Raw genomic sequence first — 23,313 nt, forward strand, 5'->3', positions numbered from 1 at the left:
AGATAAAAATCTAATTTTTAGCAAAACAACTCTTAAAAAATACTAATTACTTACTTCCACGCATCTTCTGCAGAAAGCTTTGTATGAGAGATCTGAAAAACACAAAAAGGGCCCTTATCAAAAAACATCTTTGTTTTCTTGGTTTTTCTGTTAAAACCAAGACCATGTTGAAACTCAGACCATGAAAAATAACAGCATCACATAGTATTTGAATAATCTGGGATAAAAGTTCTAGTAAAATAATTTGCTTACAGAACTAAAACAACGTGAAACAAACAAACAAAAAAAGAGTAATCAGGTCACTATTAATAAGTATTTGATCCTGTTCCTGGATCAGAGAATCAGATGAGGCTCCATTTCAATGGTTCTGTTTTGGCAAATCAGTCAAAGTTACAGAGAGTGGTCTCCCAACAGGCCATGCTACTCTGGCTTCTAGGATATGAAGTGTGAGTCTGAGCATCCCTAAAAAACATCTGTTTTGCTGATATCTTAAATGATTGCATTGAGTAAATATCTCCAATCTCAGTGAGTAAATATCATTTCCAAGTTCAAAGTTTCAGAGACAGAGCTGACCAGAGGCTCCGCTGATTTGGAGCATTCTTACATTCTCCTGCTAAGAAGGCATCATTACTGACCCCAGGAAACGGAGTAATCTGGGCTTGTTGCCTTACAAATTGAGCTGGAAAGCACAGAGATCATCTCCAGAACTGTGCTTTTTGGATGACCTACAGAGTCCACCTATGGACTACCTTTTCTAGATTATTGCTAACCCACTACATCTGGTCATTTGAAACCTTTAAGGCCAATCATTGGAAAGACATAATCGTGTAACTTTGATGGAGAGCACAGAAGAGCAGCCAGCCAATGTTTTTGCCCCCAAAGTAGAACTTAGCAGAAAGGGACCTGTGGAACAAAGGAGGAGATTCATGCAGCTTGATTACCTGAGGCTTGCTTCATTCTTGGAACTCAACACTTGAGCCCAGCTGTTGTGACTTCCATTTGAATATTAGGGACCCACCTGGTGGGACCACCTGGGGACAGGGAGCCATTGAGAAGTTGCCAGTATTATCCCCTATGCCATCCCCTTCTTCTTTCCTGGCATCACCCAGAAAGGTCCTGGCATTGTGCAAATACTGCCTAAACGTATACTTTTCTATTTCATCCAAAGCCTTGTTCTCTCTTAAATGTGTGAAAGAAAATCTTAAAAGTACTAGAAGAAAACATGGATAAACATGTTTATAATTCTGCAGTGGAAAAGGCATTTTTAAGTATAATATAGAGCCCAGAAATTATAAAGTTAAAAAAATGACAGATTTTGAGGACATTTAAAATAAAATGCATTATAGTCCTCAATATTTGAAAGACAAATTGAACTGGGGAAAGCATAACATATGTGAGGGGCAAAAAGCTAATAATCATATGTGAAAAGGGCTTTTATAATTTAATCAAAAAGAGACAGATTGTCCAAAAGGGCAAAGTACATGAATGAGAAATTCACGAATTGAGATATACAAATGACCAATTTACGGAAAGGTGTTTAAACTCACTAGTAATAACTGTGTTTAAAAAAAAAAAAGTAAAAATGAGGTCTTTTATTGAAACATGTTAAATAAAAAAAGTGCACTTACCTCCTCTCCCTCCCCAAACACCACTAGAACAATAGCAAAAGGATATAAGCCTCCAAGTCCAAAGAGAATGAGAGAGGAGTCCAGAGCAGCCAATTCTGAAACTACCGGTAGATGGGCCAGCAGAAAGGGACACTCGGACACCATAGGGCAAAAGACACTGAAGCCCACCAGCATGTGGGCAGTGCAGAGCAGAATGTGTGTGCAAATACCCTCAGGAGGGCTGTGGATTGCAGGGTCCTGGGGTGTCTAGAAGTGGGGGATGCAACTGGGATTAGTAAAAGAAGGTTCACCGAAAGTCAATTTAAGGTTTGGAGGCCCCCACACTAGCAGAATAGTAGTGGTTAAACTAGAGGCACTGGCAGAGAGGCACCAGGCATGTGGAGGGAGAGCAGAGGACACTGGCAGCCCTCATGTGAGTCTAGAGAGCCCTAGCACCATCCTCCCTGGCAGCATCAACTCTAGATCAGGCTGCAGGGGCCCTGCCCTGCTTTAGAGAACCCCAGACATCTCAAACCCTAAAATGCAAAATAACTGTGTTTTTATCTTTTCTTTTTCTTTTCTGTGTTTTTATCTCTCTCTTTTTTTCTTTTCGAGGTGGAGTCTTGCTTGAGTGCAAGACTAGACTCCAGGCTAGAGTGCAATGGTGTGATCTTAGCTCACTGCAACCTCCGCCTTCTGGGTTCAAGTGATTCTCCTGCCTTAGCCTCTTGAGTAGCTGGGACTATAGGCACCCAACACCATGCCTGGCTAAATCTTTCTATTTTTAGTAGAGACAGGGTTTCACCATGTCGGCCAGGCTGGTCTCGAACTCCTGACCTCAGGTGATCTGCCTGACTTGGCCTCTCAAAGTGCTGGGATTACAGGCATGAGCCACTGTGCCCGGTGTCTTTTCTGTCTCTTAAGAAAATATTTTGAAAGTCTGGTAATTGATTGAGTGAGTAGACCCTAAATGGAAAGAGATGATGTAGGGCTGACACCCCAGGGGACTGGCAGGTTGGGGAGAAGAAAAAGAATAGCCTGTGCTCTGGGAAACTGGAGATAAAGTTTTGAAATTTGGCCATCCCACACCATCTAAGTGGGATCTTGGTTGATGAGGCTCCTCAATTAACTGCAGTGAGGTAGTCTGGGAGCAGCTTGGAACTGCTTGGAAATCCCAAGTCTGAAAAGTGAGGTATGTGGTGGGAGATCCTATCTACCACAGCTTCCTTGGGAGTCAGTGAGGTCAGTCTGCATCCCTGGTTTAGGCACTGTAGTGGGTTGAATTGTGTCCTCCCAAAAGATATAGTTTGAGTTATAATCCCCAGTACTTGTGAATGTGATCTTATTTGGCAATAGGGTATTTGCAGATGTAATTGAGGACCTCAGAATGAGATCATCTGGATTTAGGGCAGGTCCTAAATCCAATGACTAGTGTCCTTACAAGAGAAAGTAGTGGAAGGTTTGACATCCAGCAACACAGAGTAGCAAGGCAGAGTAGATGGCCATGTGAAGACAGAAGCAGGGACTGGAGTGATGCAGCCACAAGCCAGGAACACCTGGAGTCACCAGAGACTGGAAGGGGCAAATAAGAAGTCTCCCCTACAGTCTTTGGAGGGAGCATGACCCTGTTGACACCTAGATTTTGAACTCCTGGCCTCCAGAATTGTGAGATAATACATTATTTGTTTTTATAGCAGCCCTAGGAAACTAGTACAGGTACATTGAAACTTCCATCTTCCCTGTCCCAGCAGATCCCTGCTACCACTCAAGCCTGCAGCCAGCAGTGCAGGTAGGGAGAATGTGGCTACACGGGCCACAGGTGGACCTGCAGGCAGGGCTGTGAGAGCAGATCAGTTGATAAAACTTAGACATGTGGCATGAGGCCCTCCATTTGTGCTCTTGGCTTAGGCATGTTAGACATGGGCTTGCCCACTTAGCTGGTAGCCAGACATGCCCCTTACACACAGAATGAATCAATCTAAGCCAAGAGAACAGACCTATAGATATGGACAGTCCTTGTTCTCTCTATGAAAAGGCCCAGCCAGGTCACCCTCCACTGAAGACTGCCTGTCAACAAGCTTTCCCTGGTAGCAATAACTTAACAGTGCTGTACTGTCTCACCTTAGATACAAGTGGACAATCAAACATCACAAGACGTTTGAGACAGGAAAGAGTTCTGCACCCATGATGACAAGAACACTGTGCTTTAAAGAATATAGAAAAACAACCGAAAGCTCTTAGAAATTAAAAATAGGAAGACAGAAATAAAAAATCAAATGAAGAATTGAAGATAAATTGAAGAACTCAGAAATAATCAAAGAGGTGGAAAACAGAAGAGAAAATATAAGAATATCAGAGAATTGGGCCAGGAAATCTCCTCATGTCCAAAAAAAAAAAAAGAGTTCTAGAACCAGAGAAGAAGATAACAGATGGCAGGAAGTTTAAAAGCAATTATACAAGAAAATTTCCAAGGACTGAAAGATACCTGTTTTAAAAATGAAATACCCACCTAGTACCCAGCCCGATGGATGAAAAAGACCCATATTTTTGTATATCTACATAAAACAATCTGTAAGCTATAAAATGATAACACAGATTCATATTTACTGACATATAAATATTTTCATGACATATTGTTAACAGAAAAAGCATGCTTCAAAATAGTTGTGTATAATCTGAACCTATTTATGTAAATATAAAGTTACATAAAGAGACATGTGGAATTAAAAAAGCCCAGAAGAATGGCTCCCAAGACATTAACAGGAATGTTCCATGGGTGGTGATACATCCTGGGCATTTACTTTCTTTTTTATACTTCTTTACATTAAGTGTATTCTACATGAACATATGTCACTAAAAAGAACAATACAAGAGTAAGCTTGCCTCTGTCCTCTCTTTTATTCCTTTCCTTGTCTGATCAGTTGCCATGTCCTTTTTTCCTGTTCCAGCATTGTATTTGTATCGATCTCTTATATCTTTCTTTTGGCTAGCTAAATCTGTGTGAGCTCCAGATGTTTCTGAATGCCTCCTACATAGCCCCACTTGGGAATCTCTCTCTCAGATATGTGAATTAACCTGCCCTAAAATGAATATAATTGTTTGCCCCCAAGCTGTTCCCACTTCGTGTCCCCCCCACCCCTTCTCGGTTAACCGCATCCTGTTCTATCTATCCAATTGCTCAAAGCAGAAAAGCCTGGGGCATCATCCCTGCCCCTAACCAACTCTGTACCTCCAACCCACTACTCTCCTGTTGACCCTGCCTATAAATGCCTCACAAACGTGCCCCCGTCTCTCCTCCCCTATGGCTTCTATGCCATTCATTTTGTCATTCATTCAGCAAATATGGAGTGGTGCCTCCCGTGTGCCAGCCACTGGGTTAAGAGCTGGCATTCAAGGGTGAGAAAGACAAAGTACCTGTTCTCATGAATAGGACCTTGTGTTCTAGAGGAAATGATGCACAATAAACAAGCAAACAAAACAACTGCCTAATGAAGTAAATTCTATGAAGAAAATAGAATGTGTGATAGAGAATAACCAACAGGGGGCAAGGGCTGTCACTCCTTAGCTAGGGTGGCTAGGGGAGGATGAGATGGAGGCCAGCATGCAGGGTGTTCCCCTCCTCTGAGGCCCTTGCCTTCACTCTCTTCCCTCTTCAGACAGTAAGAGTGCTCCCATTAAAGGGAGACTGATCCTGTTGTCTTTCTGCCTGAAATCCAACATGGCTTACAAGGCCCTGTATCCCATTTCAGCCTCCCTTCTCTCCACTGCCCCTGCACACACCCTCTGCTCCAGCCAAGCAGAGCTTTTCTGTCCCTGAATGCTCTCCGTCCACTCCCAGCCTCCATGCTGGGTTGCCTCATTTCTGCTCATCCTTGGATCCCACTTACTCCAGGACACCCTTTCAGTGAGGCCCCTCCCAGGATATCTACTCACCTTGAACATTATTACCAGTCTGCATTGTTGATGACTTATTTACTTACCTGAATCTGTAGGGGGCCAGGGCTGGCCTCATCCCCACACTGAATCCCCATGTCTGGCACATGGCACACTCCATGTGTTTGGAGACTGCCACCCCACGCCTGGAATTGGCTCTCATCATCTGTCACCTGAACTGCTGCCTCCAAACTGATTTCCCCACTTTCAACTCTTCCCTCACAAAATCCACCTGTTAGAAAAATCTTTCTAACCCAAGTGGCAAAGCCAGAACAATGAATTCAGAAACTAGTGATGCCCCTGGGCCACATGTGAGTGCCAGGTAGGAATGTTAGGTTTAGAGGGCTGTATTCATTGGTAAGGAATTCATGTCACACGGCAAGGCTGCATGCCTGTGGATGCAGAGGAGGGGCTGTGTGTGGCCTACCCCAAAGCAGAGAGCAGTTTTGGAGAAGTGGTGGGTCCTCTTAGCTCTCAGGAGAGATCCGAGCCTGGAAAGCCAGCCTTACACAAACAGAAGAGGGAACTCCTAAACCCATGCTCTCTGCTCTCTCACACTTCAAATTTAAGGAGTTTCAAACATACCTAACCAGTTGCAGGCTCAAAAGACCCCGGGGGTTGTAGCTGGGGAGGTGGAAGATGGGAATAGGGAGATGGTGTTTGTCCAGTAAGGTACGATGGAGTTAGGGTCTCACATCCTAAGGTTGTATGTTACTGTTCATTTATTCATTCCATATTTATTGAGGCCCTGCCATTTGCTGAGACTGTTCTAGATCCTGGAAATACAGGAGCAAGCGAGGCAGACCACCTGGCTTGTCTGCTGGAGCTTTCATGCTGAAGGAGGTTCTTAGACAATCAAATACACACATAGATGTACTTCGGGTAGTAATAAGCGTGGTGAAGGAAAATAAAATAGTGTGAGGTTCAAACTAAAGGGAAGCTATCAGATAATAGGCTGGCCAGTAACTATCTCTATTTTCCCTTTCTTATCCCCAGCTCTAGTAAAGTCAAGAAACCAGCACTTCTTGAACTTTGATGTGCAGATGAATCACCCTGGGGTCTGGCTAAAATGCAGATTTTGATTCAGTGGGTCTGGCGTGAGAACTGAGACTCTGCATTTTTAACAGGCTCCCAGGTAATGCCTTGGCTGCTGGGCCCTGGACTACACTGTCTTGCCATAGGGATTAAGGGAAAAGCTGTGAGTCCCTCCTAGGGCAGCCTCAACAGAGAGGCCATACCTCCTGAGGGCAGCAGACTAGGCAGTGATGCCAGCCTTAAGGAAGAGCAAAGATCAGCAGCAAAGCCACCAGTACTAGATCCGCTGGCCCTCCTGGCATGCATTCATCAATTCAGAACCTCCCTTTCGATGATCTGGGTTTGAAACCAGCAAGAAAGTCATGGAGTTTCATGATAAGTTTCCCCATTTTGTGGTATACAAGTCCCTCCACAGCCTAGCCCACCCTTATTTTTTGCTATAAGCATTCCTGACCCCTAGGTTTCTGCCAGTCAGAGTGGACAGTCCCCTCTCTCTGCCTTTTCCCATGGCCATCCATCCCAACATTAAAAATAATCTCCAAGCCATTTGGTACTGCTGTTCCCTCTATCTAGAATTCTCTGGCCCATGAGGTCAGATCCTGTTCATTCCCCAAAACCCAGCTCGAATGCCACACCCTCACGGGTTGGAGGAGAAGAAGGGCAGTCAGGAGCAAGCCCTTCTCAGAAATCTTACAGCTCTTTGCCTGAACCTATTTTGGGACACTAATCTCTTCCTACCCGCTCTATGAGTGATTTTTGTTGTTGTTTAAGAGTTATTTTTGCCCTTAAGAGTTATTTTTGTCCTCATTTTACGGATGGGATTTGGGTTCCTCCAGGTAAGACCTACCCTCTGCCACCCCCAAACTCTCCTGGTACCTGGATGCAGCCTAAGAAGAATTGTCCTATGAATAAAGAATAAATTAAGATTGGGTTTGCAACTGAGGCCAGCAGGAGCAGAAATGGGCTAGGTTGAGCACCAGGCAAGACAAGCTGACGATCAGGGTACACATCTTGAATCCGAAATCCTGGACACAGACCAGCAGTCTGCGTGGTAACAGGTCCTCCGAGTGATTCTGAAGACACTCGAGTTTGAGAACCAGAAAGGTCTACCCAAGAGCCTGGAGCACACCCCTTCCCCTCCCTAGGTGCTTATGACCTTGACTCTGGGCCCTGGGGGCTTCTGCCGAGGAGGGAGGAGGGCACTGGCGGTCACTAAGGAGGGCAGAATTGTAAGGGGTGAGCCTGGAAGAGAAAGTGCAAGGATGCGAGGAGAGGGATGGAGCGAAGGAAGAGGATCAGAAGGAAGAAAGGAAGGTAGCGGGGACCGCACAGAAGTGGGAGGGAGGGAGTGGAGGAGGGACTGGCACCCCTCGCGGTGGCATCTTCCAGAAGGTCATCTGTCCATCCCCACGTCCTTCCAGGGCTGATTCTCCCCGGTGGGGCCCGGGGTCTTGGAGACCAGTCTGTGCAGCCTGCCTGGCACCAGCGTGAGCCCCGGGACCCCGGCCTGGCGTCCCCCACGCCCGCATCCCCGGCGCCGGTACCTGCTCCTGCTGCGGGGGCGCCTCCAGCACCGACTCTGCCTTCCGCGCGGCCGCCCCCGCGGCCATGCCTGCGCGCCTGTGCCTTCTCCAGCGCACAGCGCCTGCGGGGGAGGGTCCCGCAGAGTCCGCAGAAGTAGGCGCCGCGGGGCCGCGGGAGCCGAGGGTGAGAGCCGGATCTGCGGCGGAGCGGCGGCCCCGCCTGGGCTGTGCGGGGCGGGAGATGGGTGCCTCCCGGCGCGCCCCGCCTCCGCCCCCTGTACGTTGGCCAGCCTCCTCCCCAGCAGCGGCCTCGAGGTCGCCAGCACCCCCGGCTCCTTCAGGACCTCAGGCCTCTCTGTTGGGAAGCTATTCAGCCAGCCATCGCCGCCAGTAAGGCGTCCTGAGCCTACCGGGTGCGTGTGGCGGGAACCAGCGGTTTTGTTACCCGGCGGCAGGACTGGAGGAGGGGTCAGAAGTGGGTAGGGAGCGAGGGGAGTAGAGGAGTGGAGTGAGAAATGGCGCTGGGGAGGGTGGAGGGGGGGGCTGGGGAGGAGGGGAAGAATGGGGAGGACTGTGAGGGGGCCTAGGGGGGAGGGGAGGAGGGAGGGGGAGGGAGGGGGGGAGAGAGAGAGAGAGAGAGATTGATTCCTCAGCTCTCTTCCTCAGAGGTGTTTGTTAGGAGGCAGGAGTTCGGATGGCTGTGCAGATACAGACTTTCCTCAGTTATCTGTGCTTCCACCAAAGATGGTGCCGGAGAGAAACTCCAGTTTAGGGAGAGCGCAGACCCTCTTGGCCCCTGTGCTGCTCCAGGTCATGCAGGGCCCCTGGGACGCAAGCATCTTGCCTTTGCCCCTCTACCCCCAGGGTTTCCCCTCCCCCTTTACAGCTTGAGCCTAAGCCTGGCTTCAAGGTTGAGAACAAGCTGGGACTTTTAGGCAAGACTTTAGAAATACCTCTGTGTTGATTTGGGGAAACAGAAAAGAGGAGCACGGAATTAGATCTTGTGTCCTATGAAATATGGCTTACTCCATTCCAGTGTGTGATGGCTCCTATTTGTCAACACCTACAAAGGAGATAAACGGACTAAGATGGACATTTCTCTGCCACTGTGGAACGTAGAGCCTAACAGGGGATAGAGAAAAATAAGCATCTAAGTACAATTATCACGGATGATGCCTTGGTTTTCCAGCCTTAACTGGGCATCAGAATCCCATGGAGGACTGCTGAGTTTGTTAAAACTCAGAGTGCTGGCCAAGCACAGTGGCTGATGCCTTTAATCCCAGCACTTTGGGAAGACAGGGCGGGCGGATTGCTTGAACCCGGGAGTCTGAGACTAGCCTAGGCAACATGGTGAAACCCCATCTCTATAAAATATACAGAAGTGAGCTGGGCGTGCTACACTTGTAGTCCTGTAGTCCCAGCTACTCAGGAGGTTGAGGCTGGAGGATCGCTGGAGCCCGGGAGGTTCAGGCTGCCTGAGCTGTGATGGAACCACTGCACTCCCGCCTGGACAACAGAGCGAGACTCTATCAAAAATCAAAACAAAACAAAAACCTTCAGATTGCTGGAGTTGAGCCCTAGAGTTTCTAATATAGTAGGTCTAGGGTGGGGCCTGAGCATTTGTCTTTTGAACAAGTTTTCAGGTGCCGCTGGGGCTGTTGCCTACATCTGAAGACTACCTTGTAGCATGATGAGAATGTGTTGGAAAGAGTGTCTGAGATGGAGAGAATAGGGGATGTGAGAGCCCAGAGGCTGGAGAAGGCATAATGAATTGGAGAAATAGAAATCATGGTTAACACTGATAGAATGCATACCGTGTGCCAGGTGCCGACCTGAGCACTCTACCTGTGTTAGCTCATTCAGTCTTCGTGACAACCCTGTGAGGTGGGCATTGTGACTGTCCCCTTTTTACACAGGAGAACACGGAAGCACAGAGAGGTCCAGAAGTTTGTTCAAATTTTGAAGCTAATAGGTGGGGCAGTGGGAATTTGAACCCACAGAAAACTGACTTCATGGTCTGGGTTCTTAATCTCTCAAGGAAGTAGCTGTGAAGGTCAGCAAGGGCTGAATCCACCAGATCCACATAAATAATATTAAACAGTTTAGACTGTAGCCTCAGGAGAATGAGAAGCCATTACTGAGTTTTAAGCAAGAAAATGACATTACCAGACTTGCCTTTTGGCTTCAAGAGTGGGGAAGAGGGCTATGACTATGACTCAAGACAGAGGGATCAGCCAGAAAGCTATTGCTGTAGTTTCAGCTCTCAGGATGACAGTGTCCTTGATGGTGAGAGTGAGTATGTGCAGGGGTGGAGTGGAGGGAGATGGAGAGATGTGTTTGGGGATGGGAGAACTAGGTAATAGAATCTACTGTACTTGATTCATCTCCAAGCATGGTGCCCAGGCATGTGGCTTGGGCAGTGTAGCATTTGGGCAGACAGCACTGCCATTACTGAGAATGGGAATATTGAAAGAGCAGCAGATTTGGGGACACAAAAATAGTGGGTTCATTTGGACATGTTACATCTCTACCCATCTTGTGGCCTGTGTTCATGTGGCAAGAGCCATTTTTTTTCTCTCCAGCCCAGGATATCCTCACATTCATCTAGATTCTCCCAAGGCAGCAAAATAATGAAGTGAAAATAGTCCATATGGAGATGGATGTTCCCTTTCTATAAAATTCTGACCTGTTATTGTTATATAAGTCTTAGGTCCCTGATTTGAAACTCTCTCTCCTGATTGATTGGCACCAAAAAGACCCACATACTTCACTGGAAACCCATGTACGTTCCTTCTGTCTCCAGCTCTTCCTTCTGTCTTCAGCTCAGCAATCATATCAGAATAAAACTCAAAAAGTGCATTTCTCCCCCGTCAGTAATGATGGCTTTGCTCTAATCTATCCTCCTCTTATACCTGGTTTCTTCTATGATCAAATTGCAGATATTCAGAACGAAGATCTAATTTCCCAGTAAGTTAGGCAATGCTTTCTGGCATAGTTCACTGAACCAAGGTTAATTAATTTGAAATTTTGTTTTCCAAATCAAATGGTTGGCGGCTGACTCTGTCTTCTGTCCTGGAATAGATGAACTGTGTTCTGCTGCTTAACACTAATCTCTTCAGCATTTTAGCTGTAGTCTGTTCATCCTCCTTCATGTCCTGCAATCCAGAGTCCTGAGGTGGTTGTAATGATGCAATGGAAGAAATTAGCTAATGTGGTAAATGTGTTTGAGAAACAAGGTGGGGTCAAGAATCACTAGCCAGTTGATTGTGATATTTGGTGCAGGAATCAACAGACTCAAGGAACAGAATGGGCACATACATTTATGAAAAACTAGTTTTATGAGAGGAGTGGCAAATCAGCAGAAAAAAATTGATTATTTAGTAATCGGTTTATCCATAAGAAAAAAAAATTATATCATACCAACACAAAACTGGTGGTTAGAAAGCAAAAGTTTAAGATGATCTAAAAGAATGTTTTTATGGTCTCAAGATAAGAAAAGATACATTAAACAAGACTCACAAAGAACAAATTTCAAAGAAAAAAATGTTAGCCTATATTAAAATGAAAATTTTCTGTACAACAGAAACTTGCCATTAAAAAAGAGGCAAGCCATGAACCAGAATGTATTTGTATATATCTCATTGACAAAGGACTAGTACTCAGAACAAGTAGAACTGCTAGAATTTAATTTTTAAAAAGCATAGATCAATATAAATGGGCAAGGGATATAAATCAATTTGTATAAATAAAATTTATGAGACTTTAAAAATAATTTTAAGGGAATTAATGATTGAATTTATGAATATGTGGATTAATTCAGAGTCCACACTTCACAGCAATGCTTGTATATGTTTGGTTACTTGTTCTGCTGTGGCTCCGTTCAGCCTTCCTACCCACAGACCACTCATCAATTTTCCCCCTTTCTCCTCCACTTTCTTGGGGCCACCAAACTACCTTGGGCCCATGGTGCCACCTAATGGTTAGATCTTGCAGAATTCCATTGTATTGCTTTGCAAATGACCTTTTTCAAGTAACTTCCTTTTTCAATTTACTCCTTTCCTCTTTTCTTGTCTTTTTCATATTTCATATACCATATACAGATATCTCATGTCTTTTTCATATTGCCAAATAAAATGTGTATTTGATCCTTAGCTTTAAGCTGGATTAAATGATTCAGAATGTCTCCAGCCAGGTGCAGTGCTGGTCATTTGTGGAGTACGATGGCAGAGGGAGACTCCAGGCAACTGGCAAAACTTATCTTCTGTGAAGGGGATAGCAAGCGAGAGGTTCCTCTACATGGGGGCAGGGCTGGGAGGTGAAAATCCATCCAGTCTGTGTGAATATCCAAGAGCTTGTCTGATCTCAGAAATCAGTATGAAAAAGACACCAAACTTTCTGGACTCCAGTGATTCTTGGGGCCAGGGTTGGATTTGTTATAAATAGGAATAATCACCCAAGAGGGAAGGGATGCTGAAGCCAGGTCCCATTTTGACTGATGAAATAGCTGCATAGGAATGACCAGGCTAACTTCTTTTCAGTCATCCTAACCCTCCATTCCACCCCCGCCCCAAACTCCTTTCTGGGTGCTAGGTTGGTCTTCACATGCAGACACTAGCTCCTTAGAGTTGGCAGAAATCCTGCAAGTTGGTCTGATTACCAACTGTCAGGGTTCCTGACTTACAGTCCCAGTTTTCCTTGGCCCCTCTGCCTAACTGGATAGAGTTTTCATCTTCCTTTAGTTAAATCTGTTTTTGCCTAAGCACTAGTACTCCAAACAAATGAAAGACTTTTTAATCTCATCCTTTAATTATTAGTATTGTAACACTATTGATTTCCACTCTTTTGGGCTAAAATGTATGGTGTTTAGATATATCATGGTTACATGGCTTTTTGTGAGCTGGCTTGTAGCCCTAATTGCCATTTATAACATTGCTTCTATGGAAAAGTGCATTCTGCCTTTCAAACCACAGGCTTCCAAGTGCACGTTTGGAACACAATTCATTTGTGAGCTGGGAACCATCAGTATTAATGTCTCTTGGCCCATGGCAGCCCCGCAACCAAATGACATGTGGTTTAAGGTTTGTGTAACAGCCGGTTCATTTAAATAATGTTAGCTAGGACTCAGCTTTCAGGTTCTCGGATTTCTGGTTAATTTCGAATAGAAGAGGCAGCAGAGTCGCAGCATTCAGACAGTGTATGCATGGTGCTCCCTGCTCCCTATTGAGTAATGGCACATTCTTTCTTTTAATGGTTTATCCTGCAGGTTTTAGGATTGAGCCTCTTCCGAGGGCAAGCTTTTCAGTTCTGTTGAACAATTGATCTTGAAAAAGAAGAACTCCTTTTAAAAAACAACTATACTTTCAAGCCTGGAAGTTCAGCTAGGGTCATTCCAGTTTATTGAGTGCAGGGGCCCTCTCAGCAGGAGGGAAAACCACATTTAAATCCTTGATGGGGCTCCTTCTCCTCCCCTCTCCTTGTCTTCCTTTCCCCAGTGCCTCCTCTAAGAAGTTTCTTCTTTACTAAGAAGCCAAACAGCCCGTCCCAGGCAAGCGAGTCTCCACTGTCCTACCTATAAAAAGAGTTAATATTTATCAAACACCAACAGTGTGCCAAGGCACTGGCTAAGTGCGATATATGTCTGATATTATTTAATCCTCAAAAGGACTCCCAGTGATAGGTATCACCATCCACAGTTCACAGATGAAGACATTTAAGTCAAAAGAGATGAATTGCTTTATCTAAGAATGCGTAGCAGCAACCACTGCTGTTCCAGTGGCCTAACCCCTAGGTTGTGTGGGGAGGCCCATTGCTTCACTGGAGGTGCCCTCAGGAAATCCTGTCCTGATACCGTGTCCTGTGTTTTTGTTTTCATTTCTAGTTAGGACCAAGGACTTGCCCTCATAATTCCTATACTTCAGATTAATTGCCAGAGGTGCAAGATGACATGCACCTCTGTCCCAAAAAGTCGCATTCTGGTGAAAGAAAAGTACTAATATTCTTATTTTTTCTTGATTTTAGATATTTGTCTTCCCTAGGGGCTTGAAACAATCAGTTATAGAAGCACCAAGAGCACACAGTTATTTTTTGCCCTCCTTCTGGCCTGAACTCTTACTCTGCTTTCTACCCATGACAATAGCTAAAACATTTTATACTCCTGAATAGTGTCAGGTGCTTTACATATATTTAATCCTAAAACAGCACTATTGAGGCGGGAGAATGGGGTCTGAAGGCAGGGAACCTAAGGCCAATTCACGCAAACTTCCTGGAACTAAATTAAAAGGAAGAACCTGCACTCTGGCCTACTGTCGGTCCATTCTAGGACCTTTATTTGCATAAGGCACCAGTCCATGCCAGCGTCTGATTGGCCACGGGCCAAACCTGCACTCTGGCCTATGAGTGGGCCATTCTAGGACTTTCATTTGCATAGGGTGCCAATCATACCTTCGTGGATTGGCTGCAGCCCAATTCACTTTGGCCTCTGATTGGCGGTGAGCTAGCCCTTCATTTACGTATGGTGTAACCAATGAGAGACCTCTAGAGGGTACTGAAACCCCAGAAGACTTTGCTACCCGGGCTGTTGAGCCACTTGTGGCTCTGGTTGCGTTCTGTGAAGTGTGCTGTCGGTCTTATTGCCTTCTGCTTCAGTAAATCTAGGCTTTCATTGCTTGCTCGCGGGTGCTGTTCAATTCTTTGTTCAACGCACCAAGAACCAGGACAACTCATGATTAGAACCTTACACTCGGTACCAGGTAGGTTATTATAATAATCCTCATTTTACAAATAAAGATGAATAAGGACTTCTGGGCCATCCCCTCTGCTTGTGAAGCCCTTTCATTTCCTCATTTAAATCTGCCAAAGTCCCACCCCTCTCCTGTTCCCTCCCCGGGCTTTCTCAGAACCCAGTGGCAATACATCTCTCAGCCTTTTGCTCCCAACTTTTTGCATCTCCCTCTACTCCAGACTGCTTTGTTTTAAAGATGCTTGTAAGTATGTCAGCTACCCACTGCAAACGCATGGAGAACAGAGACCCTCTTTCAATCTTCTTTCATTGCACCACTACAGCTTGTAAATACCTGGCCTGGAGCCAAATCAAATGGGCGATCCTGCCCCCAGGCCGCTCACTGGCTTATGCAGGGAGAGTGAGGACAGGTGGTTTTCGTTAGCTCATCACCTGCAGAGGTTCCTCCAGGAAGGAGAGGGTGTCATTGTCAGTGTGGCCACAGCCTTTCCTTATTTATCCATTACAGGCCCATTGAGAACTTGGCGCAGGATACAGACTTTAAGAAAAGAGATATAAAATGTGCTTTTCAATTCGCAATTGGAAAAATATGGAACTAGCCCAAATGCCCGTCAGTCAATGAGTGAATAAAGAAACTGTGTTATATACATACACGATGGAATACTACTCAGCCATAAAAACGAATGAATCAATGGCACTAGCAGCAACCTAGATGGGATTGGAGACTATTATTCTAAGTGAAGTAACTCAGGAATGGAAAACAAAACATCATATGTCCTCACTCATAAGTGGGAACTAAGCTATGAGGATGAAAAGGCATAAGAATGATACAATGGACTTTGGGGACTCAGGAGGAGAGGGTGGGAAGGGGTTGAGGGATAAAAAGATACAAATTGGGTTCAGAGTATACTCTGCTTGGGTGATGGGTGCACCATAATTTCACAAATCACCACTGAAGAATTTACTCATGTAAACCAAATACCACCTGTTCCCCAAAAACCTATACAATTTTTTAAAAAATGTGCTCTTAACGTATTTCCATGCAGTGCAGAGTGTATACTCCTTATTTTATAATGAGTTTATACTTTTATAGTTGAGTATATCTTATAATACTCATATTTTATGATATATTCTTATAAGCATCTACTACTTCTTATTGTATAATTTATTACTCAAAATGGGATATGCTTTTGCCATCACTTAGAGGTGCCAAGATATGGGTGGGAGAAGGCAAGCAGTGCGAATGGTAAGGCCTGGTCTGCTCCATTCCACCTGTTCTCTTAGCCTTGTATTGAGTGAACATACATTTTGGTATTTAGCCATGTAACTGCTGACAATATGTGGCACAAGTGAGTGTTGGCAATACAGTTGGTTTTTAAATTTATCCTATAAATGCAGTAATCCTAGCACTTTGCAGAATAGCTAGAATAGTGCACACAGGAAAATAAAACACATTTACATTATTTGGGAGTATCAGAAATAGAATATCTGTGTTTTGGGTTTTTTTTGTAGTTGATTTTGCCTTTTCTGTGGAAAGGATTTCAAATATTCCAAGTTACTAAGTGGTTATAAACAAAAATTTTGTGCTAGGCATGTTATCTAAGTATGAGTATTTTTCTTTTTTCTTTTCTTTTCTTTTTTTTTTTTTTGAGATGGAATCTCATACTGTCACCCAGGCTGGAGTGCTGTGGCATGATCTCTGCTCACTGCAACCTCCTCCTTCCAGGTTCAAGCAATTCTGAAGCCTCAGCCTCCCGAGTACGTGGGATTAAAGGCACCTGCCAACACGCCCTTTTTAGTACAGATCAAGTTTCACCATGTTGGCCAGGCTGGTCTCGAACTCCTGACCTCGGGTGATCCACCCACCTTGGCCTCCCAAAGTGCTGGGATTACAGGTGTGAGCCACTGCCCCGGCCTAAATTTGAGTATTTTTAAAATTAAATATGTTGATATAAAATTGATTAATATGCTTAATTTTTGTAGTAAAAACGTTCTATGGGGCTTTGAAAGAAGGAAAATTTTAGAAACCATCCTGGATGTGATGGTTAGTAGGTAATCTAAGGAATAGTTAGGCTTTACTAGTGTAAGATTTTCCTGATGATCTTACAGATACCCTTGAAAATGGCCATGGTTTTGGTAGTGACTTTAGCCTGTGATAAATGTGGGAGAAGGGCATTATCTGGGCCCACACACTCACTACAAGACTTGAATCAGAGCCCTGCCTTGCTCTCTGGACTGTTTTGGAGAGAGGGTCTCTATTTTTACCCCTTGGTTAATTTGTCTGTACTGTAAGTATATACTTAAGGCATTATTAGCAGTGAAGTGAAATTGAAAAAGTCTCTTGGTAATATGTTGTTTGCGTGAAGAATCGCCAAATAACATGGTCAGAACTGGTAACCTAAGCAAGAAAAACTTGATCATTTACTGAACTTAGGGTTGGGTAATTATCTTTGCTTTCTGAATGGCATGAGCAATGGAAAGGACACCAGCCAATAAGGGATTAACTACCAATAAGACTGTTCAGAAAAGGAAGAAAAGGTGGTAAGTGAAGTTAAGTTTGGTTTAATGTGTATTCGTTTTGAGACACCTCTAGGCTACACAGACATAGTTGTCCACAGTTAGGAGACAAACTGAAGTCAGAAGAAAGGTTAGAGATAAAGATTTAGTTTTCGACAGTGGCAAACTTTCCAGGAGTGAATAACATTTCCTAGGACGTCTATAATGTGAGAAAGGAAGGAGGTACAGGAATATAGTTGGTAGTTAAGACAGTGGCGTTTAGGATCAAACACATTTGGCCTCAAGTCTTAATTATAATATACCCTAACTCTGTGATCTTGGAACATCTGCCTTAAAAAACAAACAAACAAACAAACAAACAAAACAGGCTTAAGGTATCATTTATATACTTTATGATTCATCCTTTTTAAAAAAGTTTATGATTCTGTGTTTTTTAAGTATATTCACAAAATGACTATCACCACTATCTAATTCCAGAACATTTTTATCACCCCAAAAAGAAATAGCTGTCACTCCCTATTTCCCCCTTCTATCCCCTGGCAACCACGAGTCTACTTTCTGTCTCTATGGTTTGTAATAAATATATATAAATAGCATCATACAAGAAGCCTTTGTGCTTGGCTTCATAGCATAATTATTTCAAGGTTCATCCATGTTTTAGTATGTATCAGTACTTCATTCCTTTTTATAATTGAATAATAGTTCATTACAAAGACATTTACATTCTATCCACTCATCATTTGATAGACTTTTTGGTTATTATGAATAATGATGCTATGAAAATACATATACAAATGTTTTATGAATATATGTTTTTAATTCTCTTGAGTATATGTCTACAAGTGCAGTTGTTGGTTCATATGATAACTCTATGTTTAAGATTTTGAAGAACTGGTAAACTGTTTTCCAGTTGTAGCTGCATCGTTTTACAACCCCAGTAGCAATGTATGTGGGTTCTGATTACTTCACATTCTCACCAACAGTTATGATCTGACTTTTTGCCTCTAGCCATTCTGGTGGGTATAAAGTAATATCTCTTTGTGGCTTTGATTTGTATTAAATACTTTCCTAGAGACTAATAATACTAAGCATCTTTTTGTGTCATTATTGTCCATTTGAATGTCTTTTTTTTTTTTTTTTTGAGACGAGGTCTCACTTTGTTGCTCAGGCTGGAATGCAGGGTGTGACAGTGATTCTCTCGCCTCAGCCTCCCCAGTATCTAGGACTGCAGGCACATGCTACCATACCTGGCTAAGTTTTTAGTTTTTTATAGAGACAAGATCTTACTGTGTTGCCCAGGTTGACCATTTGAATATCTCTGGAGAAGAGTCTATTCAGTTCCTTTGTCCATTTTTAATTTGAGTTATTAGTTATTTTATTGTTGAATTTTAAGTGTTCTTTATATATTCTATGTGCCAGTCTTTTGTTAGATATATGCTTTGCAAATTTTTTTTCTCATTCTTTGGGTTGTCCTTTCATTTATTTGATAAAACTTTCGAAACATGAAAATTTTAAATTTACCCATTTTTTTTTTTGGTGTCATATCTAAAAAACCGCTGCCTAATCCGGGGTCATGAAAAATTATTCCTATGTTTCTTCTAAGAGTTTATAATTTTAGTTCTTAGATTTAGGTCTTTGATTGAGTTTGAATCAATTTCTATATTTGGTGTGAGGTAGGGAGTCCAAGTTCATTTAGTTTCCTTCCTTCCTTCCTTCCTTTTCTTGATTTTCTTTCTTTTCTTTCTTTTTTAGCATGTGGCTATCCAATTGTCCTGGTACCATTTGTTGTAAAGACTATTCTTTCCCCCATTGAATTACTGTCTTGGCACCCTTGTGAAAAATCAATTGATCATAATATAATGGTTTCTTTTGGAATTCAATTTTATTAGTTTATATGCCCATCCTTATGTCAGTACCACAGTGTGTTGATTGTCGTGGCTTTGTATTAAGTTTTAAAAAAGGAAAGTGTGAGTCATCCAACTTTCCTGATTCTTCCCTCCACCCCACCAAATTTGTTCTTCTTTTGCAAGATTGTCTTCGCTATTCCTGGTGCCTTGCATTTTCATAAGAATTTTAGAATCAGTTTGTCAGTTTCTGCCAAAAAGGCAGCTAGAATATTGATAAGATTGTATTGAATCTATAGACCAATCTGGGAATATCACTGTATTAATACTAAGTCTTCCAATTCAGGAATGTGGGATGCTTTTCTATTTATTTAATTTTAAAATTTATTTCAATTATGTTTTGTAGTTTTCAGTTTACAAGTTTACACTTTTCATTTGTTAAACTTATTCCTAATTATTTTATTGTTTTTAATGCTAAATAGTTGTTTTCTTAATTTTATTTTTGTATTGTTCATTGCTATAGAAATATATTTGATTTTTGCATATTGATTATGTATCCTGTAAACTTGCTGAATTCCTATTAGTTGTAGTAGTTTTTCAGTGTCTTCTTTAGAATTTTTTATATGTAAATCATGTTTTCTGTGAATAGAAGTAGTTGTTTTTACTTCTTCCTTTCCAATCTGGATTCTCAGGCTCTCTGTCTTTCCTCTCTTCTGCTTCTTTCTTTCATTTTTTGGTTTTCTCTTTTTTCCATATTGTGTTGCCTAGAACTTCTAGTACTATATTGAATAAGAGTGGTGAGAGAGTACCATACTTGTTTTTTCCTGATCATAAAGGGAAAGTATTCAGTCATTCACTATTAAGTATGATGTTAAATATGAGATTTATGTAGATGGTTTTATCAGGTTGAGGAAGCTCCTTTTTATTGCTAGTTTACTAAGTGTTATTATCTGAAAAGATGTTGGATTTTTTCAAGTGCTTTTCAGCATCCGTTGATATAGTCATGTGATTTTTCTCTCTTATTCCATGAATATAGTGTCTTATATTGATTGTTCTTTATATGATAAATCAACCTGGCATTCCTGGGATGAATGCCACTTGATCATGTTGTATAATTCTTTTAATATACAGCTTCATTGTTAAGGATATTTGCGTCTATGTTCATAAGGAATATTGGTCTACAGTTTTCCTTCCTTGTGATTTCTTTTCCTGGTTTTGGTATCAGGGTAATATTGACCTCATAGAATGAGTTGGAAAATGTTCCCTCCTCTTCTGTTTTGTTTTTTTTTTTTGGAAAAGTTTGTGAATGACTGATGTTAATTCTTCCTTAAATGTTTGGAATTCACTAGTGAAACCATCTGGGCCTGAACTTTTCTTTGTGGGAAGTTTTTTGATTACTGATTCAAACTCTTTCCTTGTTGTAAGTCTATAAAGGTTTTCTACTTGCTCTTGAGTCAGTTTTGAAATTTTTTGTCTTTCTAAGAATTTCTCAATTTTGTCTAGGTTATCCAATTTTTTAGCATATAATTGTTCATTGTATTATCTTATAATCTCTTTTATTTCTGAAAGGTTGGTAGTAATAGGCCACTTTTATCCCTGATTTTAGTAATTTGGGTTTTCTCTCTTTTTATTTTGGTCAGACTAGCTAAAGTTTTGTCAATTTTATTGATCTTTTAAAAGAATAAACTTTTCATTGATTTTATCTATTATTTTCCTATTCTCAATTTTATTTAAGTCTGTTGTAATCTTTATAATTTCATTTCTTCTGCTTGCTTTGAGCTTCGTTTACTCTTATTTTTTAAGGTAGAAGTTTAGATTATTGCTTTACAAAGATCTTTTTTTCTTTTTAAATATAGGCATCTGCAGCTATTTCCCTCTGAGCATTGCTTTAGCTGCATCCTATACATTTTGGCATTGTTGGGTTTTTGTTTTCATTCACCTAAATGTCAAGCACATTTAGGAATGTGTTGTTTAATTTCTGTATCTTTGTGAGTTCCTCAAATTTCCTTCTGTTATTTATTTCTAACTCCATTTCACTGTGGTTGGAGAGCATACTTTGTATGGGTTTAGTCCTTCTAGGTTTATTGAGGCTTGTTATACAGCCTAATGTGGTCTATCCTGGGGAACGCTCTAGTTGTACTTGTGTGGTAAGTTCAAGGATTTGGGGGCTAATCAAGGAAAGGAGCACAAGATGGCAGTGTTGTACAATAAGCTTTTTTTGGTGGTATTTGGACAGGGTTGCAGGAGAGGGGAAGTCTCTCACAGCAAGAGACCTTCGAGAGACAGGGCCACCATCCAAAAGGGGAAAAGGGTAAGGGAACTTCTAGAGGGAAGGGGAATTGGAGGTGGGGCTCATGTGTCTAGGTGATGTCACTCAGCAGCAAGGTGGAGAGTTTTGGGATCAGATGGCTTTGAAGGGCAATATTGGGTGGAGTCTTTTCTAGCCACATAGTTTGTCTTATCTATGACAAGCAGATATGGGATACATTTAGAGCCTATTCTGTTTTGCAAAACTGCAGGGCATGCAAAACAGGATAGGCACTAAATGGCAAAAAATATACTTATTTAGGATATATTTATGGCAATTAGATGTAAGAATTTAGTGTGGTCCTGATGGGCTTTCAACTACTGGTCCCAGCCTCTTGTGAAGAAGTAAACAACATGAGGGCCAATATACAGGGACCATCTTTGGCCTTTTTATGTAACAACTTGAGAAAAATGTGCATTTTGCTGTTGTTTGGTAGAATATTCTCTGGATGTCTTCTAGGTTTAGTTGGCTGATAGTATCATTCAGGTCTTCTATTTCCTCGTTGATCTTCTGCTCTCGAAAGTATGGTTTTGAAGTCTCCAAATATTGTTGTTGAATTGTCTATTTTCTCTACTTTGTCCTTTCTCAGCACATCCATCCCACCTTCTTCTTTGCCCACATAACTCCTTATATCGTAAAGGATTCATATTGGTGATCTATCTGGCTTTGTTGGGCAGAGGTTAACTTTACTGGTTTGGGGATGGTTTTGTTTAATTTTTCTTTTCTAGCCTTGCATTGCTGTGAGCCAGTGCACACATTCTAATCCTCTGTAGGACAAGTGTTTAATGGTTTTAGACTAGGAAATGTATTAGAGACCATGCTTTACTCGGAGCCCTGCCCTGCTTTTCACTTTCATCAGTGAGTGTTAAATTTGTTAGAAGTTCAAAACACTTAAAAGATTATTATGACCTCCCCACACCATTCCCATATTTTATTCCAAAAACAAACAAAAACACCAAAATCCATTAACTTAGTTTTAAAAATATAAATAAGTACACAATTATCTGGTTTTCTCTCATGATGACTATTTTGATGATTTTTTTGAAAAAACAGAAAATTAAGTGCTTTTTTTCTTTTCCTGTTTTTGGAATTCCCACTTTATTGGCACCCTAAACACAAAGCTTTGTCCATTATGGAGGCACTATAAGAAAGTCTCCTTTGTCCCATAGGACCTAGATGGCAAGTTTCCGGGACATAACTACCACTCCCTCCTCCCATGCCCATGGCAGACACCATCACAACCATACATACATCCTCTTCCATGAAATGTCTGTACATGCTTTCCTCATTTTCTAAGTGCTTTGTTGGATTTTTTTACTGTTAAGTTTTGTGGGTTCTTTGTATATTCTAGATACAAGCCTTTTATTCTTAATCTGTCATTTGTTTTTTTACACTCTTAATAGGGCCTTTTAAATACCCAAGTTTTCCATTTTTATGAGTTTCACTTTATTAATTTTTCCTTTTGTGGATTGTGCTTTTGGTATCAAATCTAAGAACTCTTTGCCACGTTCTAGGTCTTGAAAAGATTAATTTGTCTTATTTTTCAAAAACTTTTATAGTTTTATATTTTACCCTTAAGGTAATGGTTCATTTGAGTTAACTTTTATATGCAATGTTAGATTTAGATTTTTAATTTTTTTATTTGCCTGTGGGATATCCAGTTGCTCCAGCACCTTTGTTGAAAAGGCAATTTCTACTCCACTGAATTCCATTCACATCTTTGTCAAAAGTTAATTGAGTATATTTGTCTGGATTCATTTCTGGATTCTGTTCTATTCCGCTGATCTGTTCTGTCCTCCACACTGTC

At 42.0% G+C, this 23,313-nt stretch overlaps 1 protein-coding gene across 2 annotated transcripts in view; it reads right to left on the minus strand.

Annotated features, from left to right (window-relative positions):
• RNF175 (ring finger protein 175) overlaps positions 1–8,557 on the minus strand; it is a 49,842-nt gene extending 41,285 nt beyond the window's left edge. The window contains exons 1-2 of one of the 2 annotated variants that reach the window (XM_001088194.5): positions 8,120–8,557; positions 55–92 (exon numbers count right to left, since the gene is read on the minus strand). In XM_001088194.5, the coding sequence (XP_001088194.1) occupies positions 55–92; positions 8,120–8,185 (104 nt within the window). In that variant the 5' untranslated portion in view covers positions 8,186–8,557. The remainder of the gene's footprint in view (positions 1–54; positions 93–8,119) is intronic. The other variant, XM_078002381.1, reaches the window with a different exon arrangement.
• Positions 8,558–23,313: the final 14,756 nt, after the last annotated feature.

The sequence above is a fragment of the Macaca mulatta genome, chromosome 5 (genome assembly GCF_049350105.2).
Source record: "Macaca mulatta isolate MMU2019108-1 chromosome 5, T2T-MMU8v2.0, whole genome shotgun sequence".
In the NCBI taxonomy this organism is placed as follows: Eukaryota; Metazoa; Chordata; class Mammalia; order Primates; family Cercopithecidae; genus Macaca; species Macaca mulatta.